General features: G+C 44.3%; 2 protein-coding genes across 5 annotated transcripts in view; one reads left to right on the forward strand and one right to left on the reverse strand.

Annotated features, from left to right (window-relative positions):
• LOC144693279 (transmembrane protein 87A-like) overlaps nt 1–1,070 on the reverse strand; it is an 87,832-nt gene extending 86,762 nt beyond the window's left edge. For both annotated transcript variants that reach the window (XM_078563017.1, XM_078563016.1), the window contains exon 1: nt 873–1,070. In XM_078563017.1, coding sequence (XP_078419143.1) covers nt 873–1,013 — 141 coding nt within the window. In that variant the 5' untranslated portion in view covers nt 1,014–1,070. The remainder of the gene's footprint in view (nt 1–872) is intronic.
• Nucleotides 1,071–2,678: 1,608 nt separating this feature from the next.
• LOC144693281 (neutral alpha-glucosidase C-like) overlaps nt 2,679–24,550 on the forward strand; it is a 161,303-nt gene continuing 139,431 nt past the window's right edge. For all 3 annotated transcript variants that reach the window (XM_078563018.1, XM_078563019.1, XM_078563020.1), the window contains exon 1: nt 2,679–2,842. In XM_078563018.1, coding sequence (XP_078419144.1) covers nt 2,808–2,842 — 35 coding nt within the window. In that variant the 5' untranslated portion in view covers nt 2,679–2,807. The remainder of the gene's footprint in view (nt 2,843–24,550) is intronic.

Below are 24,550 nucleotides of genomic sequence, written 5' to 3' on the forward strand. Positions count from 1 at the left end.
CTCCCCTCTCTCTCTCACACTCTCCCCTCTCTCTCTCACACTCTCCCCCCCTCTCACTCTCCCCTCTCTCTCTCTCACTCTCCCCCCCTCTCTCTCACTCTCCCCTCTCTCTCTCACACTCTCCCCCCCTCTCTCTCTCACTCCCCCCCTCTCTCTCACTCTCCCCTCTCTCTATCTCACTCTCCCCCCCTCTCTCACACTCTCCCCCCCTCTCTCACACTCTCCCCCTCTCTCACACTCTCCCCCCTCCTCTCTCACACTCTCCCCCCCTCTCTCACACTCTCCCCCTCTCTCACACTCTCCCCCTCTCTCACACTCTCCCCCCTCCTCTCTCACACTCTCCCCCCCCCTCCTCTCTCACACTCTCCCCCCCCTCTCTCACACTCTCCCCCTCTCTCACACTCTCCCCCCCTCCTCTCTCACACTCTCCCCCCTCTCTCACACTCTCCCCCCCTCCTCTCTCACACTCTCTCCCCCCTCTCTCACACACTCTCTCCCCCCTCTCTCACACTCTCCCCCTCTCTCTCACACTCTCCCCCCTCTCTCACACTCTCCCCCCCTCCTCTCTCACACTCTTCCCCCCTCTCTCACACTCTCCCCCCCTCCTCTCTCACACTCTTCCCCCCCTCTCTCACACTCTCCCCCCTCTCTCACACTCTCCCCTCTCTCACACTCTCCCCCCTCTCTCTCTCTCTCCCCCCCCCTCTCTCTCTCTCTCACACACTCCCTCTCTACTCTGCACTTCTCTTTCCCCGTCCTTTCTCTCCCCCAACCTCGTCTTACCGCCATCCCTCTCTCTCCCACACCCCCTTCTTTGTTTGCATTTGCCAAATGCTTGTCACTTGTCTGCGCAGGCTGATCCGCTGACATACCTCCGTAACCGGAATGCTCCATTTGGATACCTCTGCAGAGATACAGGCCCGGATAACACCGAGTAAGACTAGATAGAACCAACATCTGCTTCCTTCTCCGGCACCCAGCATTGCGATCATTCCCAATTCAGCGACCGCCATCCCCGAGTGCCACAACACGTCCAGTCACTTCCGCCTCCGGTTGGATGCAGTTCAGACATCCCGCCACCAGGGGGGCGCCCACCTTGACCTCCCACCACCAGGTGACGCCCTCTCGGCCCAGGGGCCTCCCACCAGCAGATGACGCCCACTCAGCCCAGGGACCTCCCACCACCAGGTGACGCCCTCTCGGCCCAGTGACCTCCCACCACCAGGTGTCGCCCTCTCGGCCCAGGGACCTCCCACCACCAGATGACGTCCGCCCGGCTCCCGCATTTGCAGACTTTTTTTGTCGCCGAGCGTTGCGTAGTTTGTGTAGGTATAGGGTTAATGTTGTTTTGGGTTCTCACGCTGAAGGCCAATGGAGAAAACTTCTTCGCCTTTTCATCTCCCCTCCCAAGACCCTTACCCTTCTTATACCCTCTTCATTGCACCTTTACATCGCTCTTCAATTTTAATCACTCCCCACTCCCTTTAACCCTTTTCCATGCCCTCCCTTCCCCCCCCCCCCCCAACCCTGCTGGAGGTGTGATGTTCAAATGTTTGCCTGACACTATACATGTGAAGAATGAATGATGTGCGGTGGAACATAGTTCAGTCAATATGTCAGCAAATTCAAATAAAATAAAATTGATTACTTGCAATTTACTTTTTTGTGGTTTTAAGTTTGAGCCTGACTGATGGCCTGGACCAGGTGCAATTTTAAAATTCTCAACCTTATTTACAAATTTCTCCATGGCCTCACCCTTCCCTATCTCTGTAATCCCCTCTGAGATATTTACTTTCCTCTAATTCTGGCCTCTTGTGTGCAGTCCCATTGTGGTGGCTATGCCTAAGTTCTGGAATACCTCTCCTACATCACTCTACCTCTCTATCTCACTTTCCTTCTTTAAGACATTCCTTAAAACCTACCTGACCAAGCTTTTGATCATGTGACCCTAACATCTCCTTTGTGGCTTGGTATATACTTTTTGTGTTGCTCCTGACAAGCACCTTGAAATGTTTTATTATGTTAAAGATGCTATATAAATATAAGTTGTTGCTGATTCACACTCCATAGTTCTTTGGCAGATCAGCCAGTTGTAATATAAGTTTGCTTCCTGTCATTTGCAAGATTCCCAAATGAGGTTAGCTTGGGTAACCTCAGCCCAATTCCTAGTAGGGAACTGCCATATTTTATTCAGACCAAAAGTGCCCATATTTTGACACCAATGAATGAGAGTAGCTGATGTGGAAAATGAACACTGGTTGCATTGTACCAATATAGAATGTTAATTTAAAACCAAGACCAAAATGCATCACTGGGCTTGAGTCGAGGGAACTGTGTTGTGCCATTGTCTATGCTGTATCTAATCCGAGAATGCTTGATGTCTGAAGTGTAAAATATCCTGTAATATTGACATCCCCCTTTTTAAGGGCAAAACTCCCTTTGTTAAAAAGAACTGATACCTAGAAATAGATATGCAGAATTCCAGCTCCATATCCCCCATCCTATCTCAACTTCAACTCTTAACTGCTAATCACTTGTAGTTTATAGTGTAAAGTAAATGTTAAGTTGCCCGATGACTTGGATATTGTATGTTTCTGAAATTGCAGCCAACTTAATTCAGCCTACAAATCCCAGCAACCTCTTCTGTGATTAGTCAAGGAAGTCAAAGGCAAGAGAGCAGAGACATATGAGCACTTGGCAGAGTGTCAGAAAGATAAGTCATCTAGTAAAGAGACCACCTGTTCAAATACTCCCTGTTGACAGTCCAGCAACACACAAGGAAGAGTGAAACACAGAACCAAACGAAGATGGAATCGAGTATTGAGAATACCGAGGAGGCCAGGTATTGTTAAAGAGTGTGTAACTTACACATAAATAGACTGACCGTGGGCCATTTATTATGACTGGCTATTACTTATTCACTTTGCTTTATAAGTGAAACCTATTTTTAAGATCCCTCATATCTATCTATAGCTACAGCTCTATACATAAAAATGTCAATCAGAAAACTGACGAGTCAAGGATTCTAATACAACACGTGGCAGGAGAAGTGTAGGGGTACATGGTGTCATCGAAGCAGAAATTCCTGCCTTGATTTCATATGTCTTTTATTAAAGAACAACTAAAATGGAAGTTGCCCACCCTAATTAAGGATCAAAATGGGCAACAGTTATACCAACTATTACTTTGACAATGGAAACACATTATTGCCAGATAATCAGGTGTGAAGACTACTTGCAAATTTTCACATATAAAGTTTGTTAACTTCAAGCAAAATGCTTCCTAGAGGAAAGAGGCCTCATAGTAAAAAACTACACAGTAGGTGGCGGTCTTCACAGATTAGATAAATTGAGGAGAATGTAAAGATTATGGAATAGCTGAATACACATTGGAAAGATGGCAGATGAGAGAGCTGTGTGGATCAGCTCTGTTTTTAACATGAAAAAATCCATGGGGGTGGATTTTTGGATGGTGGGGTTTCCCACCTCACTACCTGAAGAGTCAGCAGGGAAGGCACCCTGCCGATACCAGCTGCCCCACAGCCAATTAATGTTTGGCAGGGCATTAGGGGCAGAGGTCTTGCCCTTAGCCAATTATGAGGAAGGCATGCCTTAGAGAGCTGCTGGCCAGTTGGATGGTGGCCACTGCAGAGGTTACAGTTAGTCCCTGAAAAAGAGGAGCTAATGGAGGCCAGACTGAAGGTAAACCCAGGGTTTCATGGGGTCTGCCTGGCAGGTTCCAATGAGGAGAATGAGGGTGTTGGGGGGCTGGTTTCAGAGGCAGGGGAGAGGGTTAAAGGAGGGTATAATCTTGGGGGCACAGGGGACCCCCAAACTCACTCCCCCTGCCCTTGCCTGACACCAGTCAGCGTAGCTGCCGGACTACCTGCTTAGTATCGGCCTCCCCTACCTTGGGTAAAATCGAAACATAGAAGCAAGAGTAGGTCATTCAGCCCTTTGAGCCTACTCCACCATTCAATATGATCATGGCTGATCCTCTAAATGCCATACTCCCGCTCTCTCCCCATACCCCTTGATGCCTTCAGAGTCTAGAAATCTATCTATTGCCTTCTTAAATATATTCAGTGACTTGGCCTCCGCAGCCTTCTGTGGCAGAGAATTCCACAGGTTCACCAACCTCTGTGTGAAAGAATTTCTCCTCATCATAGTCATAAATGGCCTACCCCATTACCTGAGATTGTGACCCCTTGTTCTAGACCCCCCCAGCCAGAGTAAACATCGTTCCTGCATCCAGTCTGTCCAGCCCTGTCAGAATTTTATATGTTTCAGTGAGATTCCCTCTCATTCTTCTAAACTCCCGTGAATAGAGGCTTTAGCAGCTTTATCTCTTCTCATACGACAATCTTGCCATCCTAAGAATCAGTCTGGTGAACCTACACTGCACTTCCTCTATGGCAAGTAAATCCTTTCTTAGGTAAGGAGACCAAAACTGCACACACTACTCCAGGTGTGGTCTTACCAAGGCCATGTACAGCTCTAGTAAGACATCCTTGCTCTTTTATTCAAATCCTCTTGTAATGAAGGACAACAGGCCATTTGCCTTCTTAACTGCTTGCTGCACCTGCATGCTTGCTTTCAGTGATTGGTGTACAAGGACACCCAGGTCCCTTTGTACATCAACATTCCCCAATCTATCACCATTTAACTAATACTCTGCCATTCTGTTTTTCCTACCAAAGTGGATAACTTCACACTTATCCACGTTATACTGCATCAGCTATGTATTTACCCACTCACTCAACTTGTCTAAATCGCATTGAAGCCCCTTAACTCTCTCCTCACCACTCACATTTTCACCTAATTTAGTGTCGTCAGCAAACTTGGAAATATTACAATTGGTTCCCTCATCCAAATCATTGATATATATTGTGAACAGCTGGGGCCCAAGCACTGATTCCTGCGGTAGCCCACTAGTCACCACCTGTCATTCCGAAAAAGACCCATTTATTCATACTGTCTGTTTCCTGTCTGCTAACCAATCTCAATCCATATCAATATATTACCCCCAATCCCATTATGCTTTAATTTTGCACACTAACCTCTTATGTGGGACTTTATCAAAAGCTTTCTGAAAACCCAAATACACCACATCCATTGGTTCTCCCTTATCTATCCTGCTAGTTACGCTCTTAAAAAAACTCTGGTTTGTCAAACATGATTTCCCTTTCATAAATCCATGTTGACTTTGCCTAATCCCGTTGATATTTTCTAAGTGCCCTGTTATCACATCCTTTTCCTACTACTGGTGTTAGGCTAACTAGTCTGTAATTCCCTGTTTTCTCCCTCCTTCCTTTTTCAAATATTGGGGTTACATTTGCCACCCTCCACATAGCAGTGGGAACAGGATACGGCACTTAAGCAGCCACTAATTGGTCACTTAAGGGCCTCAATAGGCCCAAGGGTGGGCAGGCTGCCCGATATCTCCTCTGCCCCCAGTAAAATGGGAGACAGGCCATGCATTTTACAAGCCCCCTGCCTTCAAACCTACCAGTTGGGGACCTTAAAATTTCACCCATGAGTTCCTTAAATCTTTTGTCCAAAGGAGAAATTACCTGGAAATGACTTTGGAATTGTTCCACTCATCAAGATGAATTTGGAGTAAAGAAACAGATTATGGCATGGGAGGACATGGGAGGACAAGGCAACTTGAATTGTTAAAGCTAAATTGGCAATGGAAAGCCAGGCTGATCATACATCACAAGCTTACAGCCAAGGAATTAAAGCAACAGAAAAACAAAATACTGCAAATGCTGGAAATCTGACATAGAAACAGAAAATGCTGGAAATACTCACCAGATCTGGCAGTATTTGTGGAGAGGGAAACAGTTATGTTTCAGCCAAGTGACCTTTCATCAGTTCTGCAAAAGTTAGAGTTAAAAATAAAATTAAAAACTTTTAACTTGAATGTGCAAAGCATTTGTATTAAGACAGATGAACTAGTGGCACAAATAGAGATAAATGGTTTAGACCTAACTGTGATTACAGAGACATGGTTACGTGGCGACCAAGGTTGGGCAATAAATATTCCAGAGTACACAACATTTTGAAAAGGCAGGCAGAATGGAAAAGGTTGAGGAGAAGCCCTGATAGTAAAGGATGATGTAAGGACAGTAGAGAGAAAGGATCTTGACTCAGAAAATCTAGAAGTAAAATTAGTATGAGTGGAGATTAAGTAAGGTTGGAATACACTGGTGGAAGTAGATTATAGGTTCCCTAACATTAGTTATACCTTTGGACAGAGCATTAAGCAAAAAATAGTTGGAACTTGTAACACATGCAATGTAATAATCATGTGGGATTTTAATCTTCATATAGACTGGTCAAGCTAAGAGCTTTGCAAGTATATAAAAAGGAGAGTGGCTAAAATAAACATTTGTTCCTTAGAGGAGAAAGGAGAAATTACCATGGAGAATGAGGAAATGGTAAAGACATTGAACAAATATTTTGTGTCTATCTTCACAATGTAAGACATAAATTGCATGCCAGAAACAGAAGGTAATCAAGGGGCTAATAAGAGTGAGGAACTTTAGGTAATTAACAACAGCAGAGAAAATGTGTAGGAGAAACTTAAGGGACACAATTCCGACAAATCCCCAGGCCCTGATAACCTTATATCATAGGGCTTTAAAAGAGATGGCTATAGAGATAGTGGCTGCACTAGTTATGAATTTTCAAAATTCCCTAAATCCTAGAACAGTCCCAGCATATTGGAAGTTAGCAAATGGAACTCTGCTATTCAAGAAAGAAAGGAGAATGAAAACAGGAAACTATAGGCCAGTTAGTCTGCCATTAGTCATCAGGAAAATGCTGGAATCTATTATTAAGGAAGTCTTAATAACGCACTTAGAAAATCATGGTATGATCAGATAAAAGTTAACACGGTTCTTCGAAAGGGAAATTGTGTTTGACAAATTTATTAGAGTTTTTGAGGCTGTAAGTAGCAGGATAGATAAAGGGGAACCAGTAGATTAACATACTTGGATAGGAAATCTTGCTACCATTGTATAGGGCTTTGGTGAGACCACACCTGGAGTACTTTGCACAATTTTTGTTTCCATCATTTCAGGCAGGATGTACTTGCATTGAATGTACAGTGAAGATTCACTAGATTGGTTCCTGGGACGACAGGATTGTCCTATGATGCGAGACTGAGTAAATTGGGCCGATACTCTCTGGAGTTTAGAAGAATGAGAAGTGATCTCATTGAAACATACAAGCTCTGAAGAAGAGTCATATGGACTCAAAACGTTAACTCTGTCTTTTTCTCCACAGCTGCAGTCAGGCCTGCTGAGGTTTTCCAGCATTTTTTGTTTTTGTTTAAGATTCTGAAAGGGCTTGACAGAGTAGACAGTGAGAGGTTGTTTCCCTTGGCTGGAGAATATAGGACATGGGGAAGTCCCAGGAAAAGGAGGTGATTCATTTAGCATTGAGATGAGGACAGATTTCAATCAGAGGCTTGTGAATCTACAGGGTTGTGGATGCGCCCTAGTACACTTAAAGCTGAGAAAGACAACTTTTTGGTCTCTCAGGGAATCAAGGGATACAGGGAGTGAGCAGGGAAGTGGGGTTGAGACAGAAGAACAGCCATGATTGTACTGAATGGCTTAACAGGCTTTGTGGGACTTTATGGTCTACTCTTGTTCCTATTTTGTATGTTATGTTCTTGTGTTAAGTGAGTGGACAAGAAGGAATATATTGTGGTGAAATGTGAGCTTCTCACTTTGGTATGGAAAACAGAAAAACAGAATATCTTTTAAATGGTGAGAAATTATTAAATTTTGGTGTTCCGTGGGGTCTGGTGTCCTCGTACATGAAACACCAAGTCAATATGTAGGTACAGCAAGCAATTAAGAAGGTGAATAGTATATTGGCCTTTATTTCAAGGAGTTGGAGTATAAGAATAAGGAAGTCCTGCTGCAATTGTTCAGGGCTTTGACGAAATCACACCTGGAATATTCTACAATTTTGTTTTCTGTACTTAAGGAAGGATGTACTTGCCTTAGAGAGGATACAACAAGGGTTTATTCGACTGATTCCTGAATGAGAGGATTGTCCTATGATGAGGGATTGAACTGAGGCCAAGCTCTCTGGGAGTTTAGAAGAAAGAGAGGTGACTTAATTGAAATACATAGGATTCTGAGAGGGCTTGACAGGGTGGCTGCTGAGATATTTCCCCCAGCTGGAATGTCTATAACTGGGAGCTATTCTGCAAGGGGGCCAAGAGACCCTCCAGACACACGCTCAAATGACGGTGGGAGTAAATAGCCGTGGAGGTTATTGGCAGGAGTCAAGCACCCAAGATCTGAGTACAGTGCTGCAAGAAGTTCAGTAACCTCATATGGGCAGTCAAGGTCAGGTAATGTATCTTAAAATGCCATATCCTACCAACTCCACCACTAATTTCAGCCACTGCTCAATTCATCACAAGCCCATCACTCATCTACTAACAATCTCTGTCAACTAGGATTCATATCTAACTTTCATATGCTTCACCCCCTGCTGACATACTTAGAACAGCTGCAAGCCTCACACGCATATTTCACAGCTTGCACATACTGACAGCTATTCAATCATGACAGCCAGTTGTTCACCCAACATATTGCACAACACTCACTGACACACCTCCTTCTCTCACGGGAGAAGGTAGCACACAACTGGAGGCAGCAGGGGATAGATATGCTTGCACGTCGTCACTGGTATGGTGCTGGCCGCTATTGGAATGCCCATTGCTGAGACAGTGGCCTGTGGCAGGACTGAAACCATCCTCATACACTATGCTCCTTTCTCCTTATATCCCACTTCTTTCTCATCTGACCTTTCTCCTCACCACAACCTTACCCTTGTGACGTTCTCCTTTCAGATGCCCAGGAAGTGTACCTTCACCAGGCAGTGGGAGGAATGGTGGGTAGTGGGAGGAAAGGAAGATAGTGATGATGAAGACATACCATCACTTAATTTCACACCAGTAGCCACCAGTTCTGCTTCTGACACTGCATAATTTAGCAGATGGCATAAAGGCAGGATTTGATTGTGAAGAGACATTGAGCATAAGTGGCCTGCAGCCAGGGCGGTGGGCAAGTATAGTGTGGGTGCCAGCTCACTGGAGGACAAGCTAGCACACGGGTTCCACTGCGGAGGACTCACATGAAGACTTCAATAGCACTGTGTACAAAAGAAGGGGAGAAAGTAGTACAGAGCCCAGTTCAACAGAGTACAGCTTCAACAGTGTACATAACTCGGGAATTTGGTGAATGAGGGAATTATAAGTATTTTGAGAGTTGAACTCTTTCTAAAATCTAGTCAAGTTTTGTATTTAGCATTTAACTTAACTTTAACCTTAATCTGTAGTTTCTTTCACAGTGTTAGTCAGCGGTAAACAAGCTGCATTCTAGTGACATCTGCACAGTTATTTAGGTGACTAGTTAAAACTGGTTACCTGATCAATAGGGCTGACTTGTAAGTATTAATACATGAGGTTTTTGCTAATGCATGGAGTAACTAGCATAGAAGCCAGCACAATAGAGTACTTAACCTGGGAATTTGGTGAATGAGGGAATTCGACACAGTGAGGGAGGAGGTTCTGTTCTGGCCTCTTGCCAAGACAAGGAGCAATCCAAGAGAGGGAGCAAGAGACAGCAAGACCTGAAAACTGAGGTCTGAAGACATTATTTAGGTAAGCAGGTAGATGATTGGTTTGTAGAATTTTATGTTTTTTTCTCTCTTAACTAGGGCAGTATTTTAACTTAAGACCAGGGAGATAGAAGCACTGTAAATTTATGGCTAAACTAGTTAGAACTACTAAATATAACTACAAATAATTGTTGAGTAATATTTCAAAACTTGAAATCCTAATTAGTTAAATAAAATGCAATACAAATGGCAGGCAGGTGCTGTGTTGCAGCTGTAGCATGTAGGTTTGGTGGATCCCTGTCTGAATCACAACAACCACATCTGCAATAAGTGTCTGCACCTCAAGACACTTAAGCTCAGAGTTGATAAATTGGTGACTTCGGACATTGCAATGCATAAGAGAGGGAGAAAGTTACCTGGATACTTTGTTTTGGGAGTCAGTCACAACCCTTGGGTTTAGTATTTCAGATTTTGTCTGTGGTCAGGGACAGGAGGGTGTGACTATGACTAAGGAATGGGAATCCAGAAGATAGCACTGCAGGACCTCAGCCCTTGCAATTGTCCAACAAGTATAGAGCTTTTTGCAACCTGTGTTGACTAGAGCAGGGACTGTGGGGAGGTTGAGCAAACTGACCCAGGCATTGTGTTGCAGGGGACCATTCAAGTTGGGGAAGTAAAAAAAAACGTACAAGTAGTAGGAGACAGTATAATCATCAATCTTTGAGCCAAACATTCATCTCTCTAATCTTATTTACTTTATTTATTTAACCAATTTGCTTGTGGCTCAGGAAATAATCCAGAGATTATTACCTTTGAGGTTTTGCTTTTTAATTTAGCCTTTAGCTGCTCTTAATCCCTAAGCAGAACCACTTTCCTAATCCTGCCTATGTTGTTGGTACCTACAACTGGACCATAACAACTTGAATACTCCTCCCACTGCAAGTACCTCTTCAGCCCTGAGAAGGTGCCCCAAACCCTGGCACCGGGCAGGCAACCCAGCCTTCTGGACTCTCCGTCTTGGCTACAGAGAACCATGCCTATCCCCCTGACTGTACTGTCCCCTACTACCATAACTTTTACTCCCACAACTGAACGGCTTCTTGTACCATGTTGCCATGGTCAGTATGCTCATCCACTTTGCAACCCCTGCTCTCATCCATACAAGTTGCAAGAACCTCGAAAACTGTTGGACAATTGCAAGGACTGATGCTCTTCCACTTCTACCTGCTGGATCCTTGCAGTCACACCCTCCTGTCCTTGCCCACTGACCAAGTCAGAAGACCCTATCCTGAGGGGTGTGTTTGTCTTCTGGAACAAAGTGTCCAGGTAATTTCCCCCCTCCCTCGTGCATCATAGTGTCTGTAGCTCGGCTTCCAGCACATTGGATTTGAACCAATGACTCTTACTGCAGAAGTGGTTGCCTTGCATCACACTGGCATTCAGCATTTACCCATATACTATAGCTGCATCACATCACCTGCCCTGCCACCCTCATTATGTGTTAATTAATTTATTTTTCTTAGTTAATTTATAATGAATAAATCCTACTACTATTAATAAGCTTTACTATTGTTAGTGAACCTCACTACTACTAATAAAAGCTTACAATTACTAATAAATTACCGAGTTTTGGAAGAAAAGTGAGAAAAATAATCATCAACCATTAACTTAGCTGTTTCCCTGTACCATCACACTTTGATTTTCTCAGAATGCAATCGGTCCACTCTGAAGTCACAGACTTGCCTTCACCGCACTCCTTGTGCTGTTTTATCCTTACCTCTGCTGCTCTCTTTACACTCTTTTATCCTGTGATTCTGCTGCTCACCTTGTGCTCTTTTATCCTGTGTCCCTGCTGCTCTCCTCACGCTCTTTTATCCTGTGTCTCCACCACTCCCCTTGTGCTCTTTTATCCTCTGTCTCCAGTGCTCTTCTCGCATTCCTCTGCTGCTCTCCTTGCGCTCTGTAGTATAATGCCTGTAGCTTGGCCTGGCTTGGAAGGAAACTCGCAGATGGTGGTGTCCCCATGCATCTGTTGCCCTTGTCCTCCCAGGTGGTAGAGATTGTGGGTTGAAAGGTGCTGTTGAAGGACCCTAGGTGAGTTACTGCAGTGCATCTTGTAGATGGTACATGCTGCTGCCCCGGTGGAGGGAGTGGGTCTTGAAGGTGGTGAATGGGGTGCCAATCAAGCAGTCTGCTTTGTCCTGGATGGCGTTAACCTTCTTGAGTGTTGTTGGAGCTGCACTCATCCAGGCAAGTGGAGAGTACTCTATCACGCTTCTGATTTGTGCTTTTTATATGGTGGACAGGCTTTGGGGAGTCTGGAGGTGAGTTACTCTCCACAGACTTCCCAGCCTCTGATCTGTTCTTGAGCTACGGTATTTATATAGCTAGTCTAGTTCAGTTTCTGGTCAATGGTAGCCCCCCAGGATGTTGATAGCGGGGGATTCAGCAATGGTAATGTCATTGAATGTCAAGGTGAGATGGTTGGATTCTCTCTTGTTGGAGATGGTAATTGCATGACACTTGTGTGGCGCGAATGTTACTTTATCCTGTGCCTTCGCCGCTCTCCTTGTGTTCTTGTATCCTGTCTTTCTGCTGTCTTCCTTGCGCTCTTTTATCCTGTGCCTCCACCACTCTCCTCGCGCTCTTTTATACTGGGTCTCTGCCATTTTCCTCACGTTCTTTTATACTTGGTCTGTGCTTCTCTTCTCATGCTCATTTATACTGTGTCTCCTCCACTCTCCTCATGCTTTTTTATCCTATGACTCCGTCACTCTCCTCGTGCTTTTTTGTATTATGTAAGAGTGTGCTGGCTGGAGTGTTGAACTCCACACTGGTGTCAAATCATTGTGGAATGCTGACTGATGCCATGATCTTCTTGTTCAACGTACTTACGTCAGATGTATGCTGACATCTGCATCAAGGGCACTTGTAGCTTCTAAAAAACTAAGCAAATAAAGCCAGTTTCTGACCCTTACTGTTTGCTTGTATCTCTTTGTACTCTTTCTTACTCCATAATGTATTTCTGATTACTTTTTTAAATCCCTTTATTGCCTTTTAGAGTTATCCCAAATTGCAGAATTTCTGCTTTTTCTTGCATTTGTGTAGCCTTTTGTTTTGGCTTTTTGCTGTCACTTACCTCGTTTGATGATCACAGTTACTTAAAGGCACAAGTTCGCGATTACTACTTTTTAGAGATATGTGCTGATAAATGGTGAACGTGCGTTGTAAAAATAATACTGTCAGTAATTAGCAGTATTTAAACAAAAATATGACAACCTGGGAAAACTACCTTTAAAAAAAAATGTTCCATTTTCATAGATGTCTCTGTTTTCTAATTCTGCCATTTTTTTGTGTGAGTTCAGAAATAACCTGTGAAACCAGTATTGTTACTGTTATTGCCCATCACTAAACAGACAAAAGATGGTTGTATGACCCAACACCTCCAAACGGTGTGAAGGATTTTATCCAGTTGGTTTAGTTTGCTCTGTCCAATAATCTTACTGAAATGGGTATACAGATTGCATCTGTGCGCCAGTTGAGATTAGACTGATTTCTCCCCCCTCCCCCTCTGTAGTATGACAGGTGTCACAGCCAGGTTGAGCTGACATTTGGCTGGTGTTTACTATGGATGCACCACAAAAGAGGTGACTATTGCTCACTCTCCATCCGACATTTCAGTTTAAAAAAAAGAATTGTGACCGTTTTGCTGGACAGTTGTTGCAGGGAAATACACTTAGCTGGGAGTCAGAGAGACGGTGGACTTGCGAAGAAGCATCCCGGAGCGGGAGAATATAAATTGGGACCGAGGCTTGAGGCCTACACTTACCTTGAGAATCGGAGGGGCACACCAGTCAGCTGCTCGGAACTGGCCTGTGCTGAGTTCGAAAGGAGAGTGAGAAAAACAAAATGATATCACAGGAAAACCATATGTTCATTGGTTGGTAAGAAATTGCTGTTAGGGACTGCCTTTAAATTGCTGTAAATTAGAAAAGCACATTATTTTTAAAGATAAAAGCAAAATACTCCGGATGCTGGAAATCTGAAATAAAAACAGAAAATGCTGGAAAAGCTCAGCAGGTCTTTCAGCATCTGTGGAGAGAGTTAAATGTTAATTCTGTCTCTCTCTCCACAGATGCTGCCAGACCTGCTGAGTTTTTCCAGCATTTTCTGTTTTTATTTTAAAGAAGGAGCCATACTTGGATTTAAGTGAGAAACACCAGGAATAAGGGAAAGTCAGGGCCAGAATAATAAAGTAATATAAGTAAACCAAAGTAAAATAAAGTTAAGACATGGTGGAGCAGCTCAGTTGAGTGGAATGTGTGGCCTGTAATATGTGGGAAGTCATGGACGCTACCGGTGCCCTAGATCACCAGATGTGCAGGAAGTGCTGCTAGCTGCAGAATCTTGAGCTCCGGGTTTCAGAGTTTGAGTGGCAGCTGGAGTCACTGTGGCACATCTGCGAGGCTGAGAGCTACGTGGATAGCACGTTCAGGGAGGGGGGTCACATCGCAGCTTAGAAGTCTGGAGGCAGAAAGGGAATGGATGATTGCCAGGCAGTCCAAGAGAACTAGGCAGGTAATGCATGAGTCCCTTGGGGTCCTGCTCACAAATGGGTTTTCCGTTTTGGAAGCAGGTGAGGGTGCTGGTCCCTCAGAGGAGTGTAGTCAGAGTCAAGTTTGTGGCACCATGAGCAACTCGGCTGTACAGGAGGGGAGGAAGAAGAAAGGAAGAGCAATAGTGATAGGGGATCCATTAGTTAGGGGAACAGACAGACGTTTCTGCGGCTGTAGACATGACTCCAGAATGGTTTGTTGCCTCCCTGGTGCCAGAGTCAAGGATGTCACCGAGCGGCTGCAGGACATTCTTCTGTGGAAGGGTGATCAGCCAGAGGTTGTGGTCCACATTGGTACTAATGACTTAGGTAGGAAGGGGGATGTGGTCCTGTCATCAGAATTTAGGGAGCTAGGTTGAAAATTAGCAAGCAGGACCTCAAATGTAGTAATCTCTGGATTACTCCCAGTGCCTGTGCAAGTGAGTACAGAAATGGGAGGATGAGGCAGATGAATTGGTGGCTGGAAAGATAGTGCAGGAGGGAGGACTTTAGACCCCTGGGACAGGCTTTGGGGAAGATGGCACCTGTACAAGCCAGATGGGTTGCACCTGAACAGAGCCAGGACTGAGTTCCTTGCGGGGTGTTTTGCTAGTGCTTTAAACTAACTCATCAGGGGTGTGGGAACCAGGAGAGAGTAATAGAGAGGAATACCAGGGTGCCCAAAATACTGGGAGAGACAGAAAGCACTAGTGTAGAGAATAGTAAGTTAATAGGTGGAGTCGGAGTAAGGGAGAAAGTAATGGAGTCTAAATCAGGCTTACTATGCATGTATGTGAATGCATGGAGTTTAGTAAATAAGACTGGTGAGTTACAGGCACAGAATGCCATGTGGAAATATGATGTTGTGGCAACAACAGAGACCTGGTTCAAGGAAGGGCAGGACTGGGTGTTAAATATTCCTGGGTATAAGATGTTCAGAAAAGATAGAAAAGGAGGAGGGGTGGCGACATTGGTTAAGGAGAGCATTGCAGTGCTGGAGAAAGAGGACGGAATCAATTTGGCTAGAGTTAACGAACGAAAAGGATGCAATTACATTGCTCGGTATAGTCTATAGACCGCCAACTAGTGAGAAGGATGTAGAGGAACAAATCTGCAGGGAAATTACAGAGGGATGCAAACATGAAAGTGTAGTTATAATGTGGGACTTTAATTACCTGAATGTAGACTTGGACAGTGGTAGTGTAAAGGGCAGAGAGGGGCAAGAGTTCCTAGACTGTGTTCAGGAGAATTTTCTACAGCAGTATGTGTCCAATCCAACAAGAAAGGATGCAAGGTTGGACCTGGTTCTTGGAAATGAGGTGGGCTAAGTAGATCAAGTGTCATTTAGAAGACGGTGATCATTGTATCGTACGGTTTAGGATGATGGTAGAAAAGGACAATGTGCAATCCAGAGTAAGAATAATTAATTGGGGGAGAACTGACTTCAATGGGGCAAGAACAGAGCCGGGTCAGATAGACTGGAACCAAAGGATGGCAGGAAAAACTGTAGCTGAACAATGGGCTACCTTCAAAGAAGAAATGGTTTGGGCGCAGTCATGGTATACTTCCTCAAAAGGTAGGGCAAACAAATCACAGTATCTTAACAGAGCAGAGGGAGGCCATTCGGCCCATCGAGTCTGTACTGGCTCTCTGAAAGAGCATTCCACCTAGTCCCACTCCCCTGCCTTATCCCCGTAACCTTGCATATCCTTTCTTTTCAGGTAGCAATCTAATTCCCTTTTGAATAGCTCGATCGAACCTGCCTCCACCACTCTTTCAGGAAGTTTGTTCCAGACTCCAACTCCCCTCTGGGTGAAAAAACTTTTCCTCACATCTCATTTACTCCTTTTGCCAATTATTTTGAATCTGTGCCCTCTAGTTCTTGATGTTATCTTGAGTAGGAATAGTTTCTCACTATTTACCCTGTCCATACCCCTCAGGATCTTGAATACCTCTAACAATTCTCCTCTCAGCCTTCTTTTCTCCAAGGAAAAGAGTCCCAACCTCTCCAATCTATCCTCATAGCTACAGTTCTTTATCGCTGGAATCACCCAGAGTTCCCTGGGTGAAAAAAGAAATAGAAATTAAGATAAAGAAGAAAGAGTATGTTTTTGACAGTATCAGGTAGAAAATACAATTGAGAACCAAGCGGAATACAGAAGGTTGAAAGGGGAGGTGAAAAAGCAAATAAGAGAAGCAAAGAGGAATTATGAGAAAAGACTGGCAGCCAACATAAAGGGGAATCCCAAAGTCTTCTATCGGTACATAAATGGTAAGAGGGCAGTAAAAGGTGTAGGGCTGATTTGGGACCAAAAAGGGTCTTTACACATGGAGGCAGGGGGCATGGCTGAGGTGCTAAATGAATACTTTGCATCTGCCTTTACCAAGGAATCAGGTCCTAACTAGGCCATAGTGACAGAGGAGGAAGCTCTGTCACTGGAGGATTCAAAATTGATAAGGAGAAAATGTTGGATAAACTGTCGGTACTTAAAATTGACAAGGCACCGGGACCAGAAGAGATGTATCCAAGGATATTGAAGGAAGTAAGAGTGGAAATTGCAGGGCCATTGGCCATAATTTTTCAGTCTTCCTTAGACTCACGGGAGGTGCCAGAGGACTGGAGAATCGCAAACATTATGCCCTTGTTCAACAAAGGTTATAAGGATAAACCCAGCAATTACAGACCAGTCAGTTGACCTTCAGTGGTGGGGAAGCTTCTAGAAACAGTTATTCAGGATAGAATTAGTAGTCACATGGAAAATTGTGAGCTGATTAGGAAGAGCCAGCATGGATTTCTAAAGGGGAAATCGTGTTTAACTAACTTGCTGGACTTTTTTGAAGAATTAACAGAGAGCGTTGATGAGAGTGATGCTGTTGATATGGTGTACATGCACTTTCAAAAGGCAGTCGATACAATGTCACACAACAGATTTGCGAGAAAAGTTATAGCTCATGAAATAAAAGGGACAGTAGCAACGTGGATACAAAATTGGCTGAGAAATAGGAAATAGAGGATAATGGCCAATGGATATTTTTTGGGCTGGAGGAATGTTTGTAGTGCAGTTCCCCAGGAGTCGGTATTGGGACCATTGCTTTGCCTGACAAATATTAATGATCTAGATCTTGGTGTGCAGGGGACAATTTCAAAGTTTGCGCATGATACAAAACTTGGAAGCATTGTAAACTGTGAGGAGGACAGTGCAGAACTTCAAAAGGACATAGACAAGTCGGTGCGGTGGGCAGATAGGTGATAGATGAAGTTCAATGCGGAGAAACGTGAGGCGATGCATTTTAGTAGGAAGAACATGGAGAGACAATATAAAATAAAGGGTAGAATTCTTAAGGGGGTGCAGGAGCAGAGGGACCTGGGCGTATATGTGCAAAGATCATTGAAAGTGGCAGGACAGGTGGAAAGAGCAGTTAATAAAGCATACAGCATCCTAGGCTTTATTAATAGGGGCATAGAGTACAAGAGCAAGGAGGTTATGCTGAGCTTATATAAGTCACTAGTTAGACCTCAGATGGAGTATTGTGTACAGTTCTGGGCGCCACACTAAAGGAACGATGTGAACGTATTGGAGAGAGTGCAGAAGATGTTTACAAGAATGGTTCCAGGGATGAGAAACTTCAGTTATGAAGATAGATTGGAGAGGTTGAGATTGTTTTCCTTGGGGAGGAGAAGGCTAAGAAGAGATTTGATAGACGTGTTCAAAATCGTGAGGGGCTGAATAGAGTAGATAGAGAGAAACTGTTCCTGCTTGTAAAAGGATCGAGAACAGGAGGGCACAGATTTAAAGTGATTTGCAAATGGATGTGAGAAAATACTTTTTCACACAGTGAGTGGTTTGGACCTGGAATGCACTACCTGGAAGTGTGGTGGAGGCAGGTTCAATCGAGGCATTCAAGTGGGCATTAGATGATAATTTGAATTGAAACAACGTGCAAGGGCATGTGGAAAAGGCAGGAGAATGGCACTAAGTCATAATGCTCAGTTGGAGAGCCGGTGCAGAGATGATGGGCTGAATGGCCTCCTTCTACGCCATAACAATTCTGTGATTCTGTGACTTTTTGTAATGGTTACCAGGTCAGATATAGCATACTTCATGAAAGTAAAGTTGAGGGCCACTGTGACCTTCAGAGCCACTGGCATGGGGTATCCACCCATACAGTAGGAAGTGATTGCAGGCCCAGTCATCTGACAGATGGAGGTCGCTGTCTCCCTTGAAAGGCGGAGCCTCCTTCGGCATTGCACCTCAGACATATTGAGGTAGCTGCATCATTGCCTGTAAACCCTGGCAGCAGGATAGTGGTGTCTTCTGCAGCCTCTAACACCTTGGACTACCTGCTGCATTGTTTCACCAGCATGCCTATGAGCCAAACCTTCCTGTCTCTGGATCATTGAAGACTAGACATAAAAGTGAAGATGTGCATCAGGACCCTGTGGCTTATGTGGGAATTGTGTGGCAAGTTTAAACTTTCAATGGGCAATTCCCCTGCTCCCTGGGACTCTCAGTGAATGCCTCTGACTCTGAGCTAGAGTCGGAGGCTTTGGACATTTCCGTGGTTCTTGCCTGAATAGTTACTCAAGAAATAAGGCATAAGGTGTTGGGGGGGTAACACATTGGCATGGACAGAAGATTGGTTAGCCAACAAGAAACAGAGAGTAGGTATAAATGGGTCATTTTCTGGTTGGCAAGATGTAATGAGTGGTGTGCCACAGGGATCAGTGCTGGGGCCTCAACATTTTACAATTTATATATGACTTGGATGAAGGAACTGAAGGTATGTTGGTAAATTTGCTGGTGACACAAAGATAGTTAGGAAAGTAAGTTATGAAGAGGACTTGAGGCTGCAAAGGGATATAGGTAGGTTAAGCGAGTGGGTAAAGATTTGGCAAGTGGAGTACAATGTGGGAAAATGTGAAATTGTTCATTTTGGAAGGAAGACTAAAAGAAGAAGCATATTATCTAAACGGTGATTGATTTCAGAGCTCTGAGATGCAGAAGGATCTGGGTGGGTAGGTATGAATCGCAAAAGGTTAGTATGCGGGTACAGCAAGTAATTAGGAAAGCTACTAGGATGTTATCGTTTATTGTGAGGGGAATTGAATATAAATGTAGGGAGGTTATGCTTCAGTTATGCCAGGGCATTGGTGAGACCATATCTGCAGTACTGTGTACAGTAATTGTCTCCTTATTTAAGGAAGGATGCAAATGCATTGGAAACAGTTCAGAGAAGGTTTACTAGACTAACACCTGGAATGGTTGGGTTGTTTTATGAAGAAAGGTTGGACAGACTAGGCTTGTATCTGCTGGGGTTTAGAAGAGTAAGAAGCAACTTGATTGAAACGTAAATAAAATCCTGAGGGGTCTTGACAGAGTGGATGTAGAAAGGATGTTTCCCCTTGTGGGAGAACCTAGTACTAGAGGTCACTGTTTTGAAATAAGGGGTTGCTCATTTAATACAGAGCTGAGGAGAATTTTTTTCTCTCAGGTGGTTGTGAGTCTTTGGAACTCTTTTCCTCATAGAAACATACATAGAAAATAGGAGTAGGGCATTCGGCCCTTTGAGCCTGCTCCACCATTCATTATGATCATGGCTGATCATCCAACTCAATAGCCTGCTCCTGCTTTCTCCCCATATCTTTTGATCCCTTTAGTGCCAGGCAATGACCATCTCCAACAAGAGAGAACCTAACCATCGCCCCTTTATATTCAATGGCATTACCATCACTGAATCCCCTGCTATCAGCATTCAAGAAACTGAAGTGGACTAGCTACATAAATATTGTGGTTACAAAAGCAGTTTAGAGGCTAGGAATTCTGAGGCAAGTAAATCACCTCCTGACTCCCTAAAGCCTGCCCACCATTTACAAGGCACAAGTCAGGAGTGTAATGGAATACTCTCCACTTGCCTGGATGAGTGCAGCTCCACCAACACTCCAGAAGCTTGACACCATCCAGGACAAAGCAGCCTGCTTGATTGGCACTCCATCCACAAACATTCACTCCCTCCACCACCAACGCACAATAGCAGCAGTGTGTACTATCTACAAGATGCACTGCAGGAACTCACCAGTGTCTAAACAGCACCTTCCAAACACACGATCACCACCATCCAGAAGGACAAGGGCAGCAGACACATGGGAACACCACCACCTGGAAGTTCCCCTCCAAGCCACTCACCATCCTGACTTGGAAATATATCGCCCTCCCTTCACTGTTGCTGGATCAAAATCCTGGAACTCACTCCCTATCAGGACTATGGGTGTACCTACACCACATGGACTGCATCAAGGGTATGGCATTTTTCAGTTAGATCTGTCTAACTGAAAGCAAGCTGTACTCAAACTGAAAGCAGATTCAGCAGTGTTCTACTGGTACCACAAAAGGAATCTCTCAGGCATCTTCATGATGCATGTCAATGTTTTTCGATGGGGAGGCTTAGTTGAATCTGAGCGATTTGTTATAAATAAGATTAAAGGGGAATTTAAGTTTGGAAGTCAGGCTTTGGGGGCTTTAAATATATAGGCTTAGACATTAAACAGAATATATCTGGGAGGAACTTTGAATCAACAATCTTATCAAGAAAGTGTGACTCCTTTCCCAATAAATTGTGCCACAGAAGGCAGTCACAGATGATTTTACATCTAAAGAAGAAAAAGCAGTTAAGAAGCTTAATTGGACAGTTGAATTGGCTATGCACTCAGACAACATCAAATGCCAGTTTTGATAAATGGACCTAAGTACTATGATGAAACAAGCTACAATTGAGGATGTTTTAAGGGCAAATGAAACACTTAAAAAATTAAATGCAGCGAAATTTGTGCTGTAGTTTCCAGCCTTGGGAAGGACATGAAATTAGTTATTTTTAGTGACACTTCTCATGCCAATCTTCTAGATGGGTATTCAAGTACAGCTGGTTCTATAAAGCTCTTAGTGAGTGAAAGTGCAAAATGTTGTCCCTTAGCCTGGGAAGCTAAGAAAATAAAAAGTGTGGTTGAAAGTACTTCAGCTGCAGATATGCTGGCTCCGGTAGAAGCAGTAGATATGGGATTTTACTTATCAAATATTTTAGGGGCAATTCGATACAAGGCTGGGTGTTCTGAGAATAATTTTCCCATTGAATGTTAATAGGTAATTGTTCCCTGTGGGACAACATACTTTCGACAAAAATGTGACTGAAACAAGGTTAATAATTGACCTGGCTAGTGTAAAGAGATGCGAGAAAGAAAAGAAATCTCCAGGATAAAATGGGTTGATGCAAAGAATGCTTGCACAAAAAGGCTGTTGGAGGTCCTAGAAGAGGGACATCTTGTATTCTGATCGGGTATACAGAATATAAAAAACATTTTTTCTTTTTCTCTGATTTATTTTGATATATTATTTGTGTTATAAAGTTTTTTTTTGATTTAAATAAAAGATGGGAATCTGTTAATGAACTGTTATTTGTATTATTAAGGTTAAGAATATACAGGTGAAGGGCATTGATTGATTAAGTACCTTGAGCACATATAAAGAGAGACTTTCGAAAAGAGTTATAAAGAGAGACTTCCTGCAGGGAATGGGGAGGCGATGGTGTAGTGGTATTGTCGCTGGACTAGTAATCCAGAGAGCCAGGGTAATGCCCTGGGGACCCGGGTTCAAATCCCACCATGACAGATGGTGGAATTTGAATTCAATAAAAACCTGGAATCAAAAATGTAATGATGACCGTGAAACCATTGTCGATTGTTGTAAAAACCCATTTGGTTCCTTTAGGGAAGGAAATCTGCCATCCTTGTCTGGTCTGGCCTACATGTGACTCCAAGGGCTATTAGGAATGAGCAATGGGCAATAAATGCTGGCCTAGCCATTGGTGCCCACACCCCGTGAATGGATAAAAAAAAATGTTTGTACACCTGGGAGGTCTCCATACCTCCTTGCAGGAGTTGCCTGTCTTTTACCGGGAACTGATCAAAGTGTGGAACATGGTTGCCTCGCACCAGAGTTCTCTCCCATCAGGTGTAGCAACTATCATCCGCTGCTCAGGAACTAGTATGGGTTCGTGTGGCTGGTGCAAGAGAGGGTTCGGGCTGCTGGGGTGACCAGAGTTGGAGATGTGCTGAATGGCGGAAGAGTGGGCTGGATGATGCCACAAAAACTTGCGCGTCTCACATCTATTGATGTCCAGCTCGTGGCCAAAGCCATTCACGGCCTTAAAACTGTGGTGCTTGGCCTTGACTGCACTCGAGATGTCGAGGCAGCTCAAGCATGCGGTGGACTCCCGCCTGGACTGACCCCCATTCGGACGGAGTTTCACATTGGCCCCAGGTCCCGAAACCCTCCTCGGGAACCTCGGCCCCACAGTTTGAGCCATCTGGCAGAAATTCTCTCCATGTCTTTTTGTTCTGCACAGAGGGCTTTCCTGGACAGGCTGCTGCTGCACACCCTTTACTTCTTCATCCTCGTCAACCATCCGCACTTGCCGGTGGCGTTTTGTCCTGCTGTCCAGAGATGACGGGGGCCCCCAGTGAAGGGCTTTCTATGTGGGAGTCCTCCTTTTTACCATTAGGGATTTGGCGTGGAGGGTGTTGCACTCAGCAGTCCCATGCAATCAAAAGTTAGGATGGTTCACAGATCCCAGACCGCCTGTAATTTCTGCGGCCTTGAGGAGCCTGTGTTCCATGTGTATATAGATTGTGTGAGGTTGCAGCCCCTTTTTGGTTATTTGAAGGGGCTGCTCCTCAAATTTTGATTGCACTTCGGCCCCACCCTCCTGATCTTTGGTCACCCAGTGCGGAAGGCGGCAGGCAGGGTAGAGGACTTCTTTGTTAGCCTGATTGTGGGCCTGGCTGAGGTGACCATTAATTGGTCAAGGCAGTGGGCTGTAGAGAGGGGTTGTCCGGTCTGACTGACTGCCCCTCTTCCACAGCAATGTTCACATGGGTGTCTACTGGTATGCTTGAGGCCTTCCACGACTAGTGGGCACCTCAGGGGCTGGAGTGTATCATCTACCCCCAAAACAACATTTTAATTTGATTTGTTAAGTTTCCTTTAAAAGTTTTGTCTTTTTGTTACATTGCCCCTTTAAGGCCTTAAAGCCCCGAGGCTATCAATGAGTTCATTAGTTAATGTTTCTATTGTTTATTTTTAGTGGTACTCAAAAATGTATAAAGAGAGACTTCTGGGACACTGGGTGTTGGTTAGGAGGAGGCAGACATGTAATGTTGCATTCTAGATTAGTAAGTAAATCTAGTATGAAGTAAAATACTGGCACCTAGGTTTCCCACTTAACCATCTGGCTTCAGAATGAGTTAACAACAGTTTCCATCACTGGCTACCTCGGCCAGGCCCACGAGCAGGCTAACAAAGAAGTCCTCCACCCTGCCTGCCACCCTCTGCACCGGGTGACCAAAGATCAGGAGGATGATCAAGAGTAGACTGATTGGGCAGTAATTGGTTGGATTGGATTTGTCCTACTTTTTGTGAACATGACATAACTGGGCAATTTTCCATATAGAACACCTTCGATCCAGACCTCCCTGTCACTTGCCATTTCAACACACCACCCTGCTCTCATGCCTACATGTTCGTCCTTGGCCTGCTGCATTGTTCCAGTGAAGCTCAACGCAAACTGGAGGAACAGCACCACATCTTCCGACTAGGCACTTTACAGCCTTCCGGACTGAAAATTGAGTTCAACAATTTTAGATCATGAACTCTCTCCTCCATCCCCACCCCCTTTCCGATTCCCATCTTTTTTTTTCCAATAATTTAAATAGATTTTTCTTTTCCCACCTATTTCCATTATTTTTAAATGTATTTCCATCCATTGTTTTATCTCTACCTTTTAGCCTATTTCGATCCCTTCCCTTCACCCCACCCCACCCCCACTAGGGCTATCTGTACCTTGCTTGTCCTGCTTTCTACCCTTAATTAGCACATTCCTTAAATAATATCACCACCTTCAACACCTTTTTGTCCTTTTGTCTATGACATCTTTTGGCTATCTCCACCTATCATTGGCCCTCTATCCAGCTCTACCCCCCCCCAAACCAGCTTATATTTCACCTCTTTTCTATTTTTACTTAGTTCTGTTGAAGAGTCATACGGACTCGAAACGTTAACTGTGTTCCCCTCCGCAGATGCTGCCAGACCTGCTGAGATTTTCCAGGTATTTTTATTTTTGTTTTTTAATTTTCCATATTGTTGGGTAGATGCCAGTGTTGTAGATGTACTGGAGCAGCTTGGCTAGGGGCGCAACTCGTTCAGCAGCACAAGTCTTCAGAACTACTGCCGGGATGTTGTCAGGGCTCATAGCCTTT

This window comes from Cetorhinus maximus, chromosome 18 (genome assembly GCF_964194155.1).
Source record: "Cetorhinus maximus chromosome 18, sCetMax3.hap1.1, whole genome shotgun sequence".
Taxonomy (NCBI): Eukaryota; Metazoa; Chordata; class Chondrichthyes; order Lamniformes; family Cetorhinidae; genus Cetorhinus; species Cetorhinus maximus.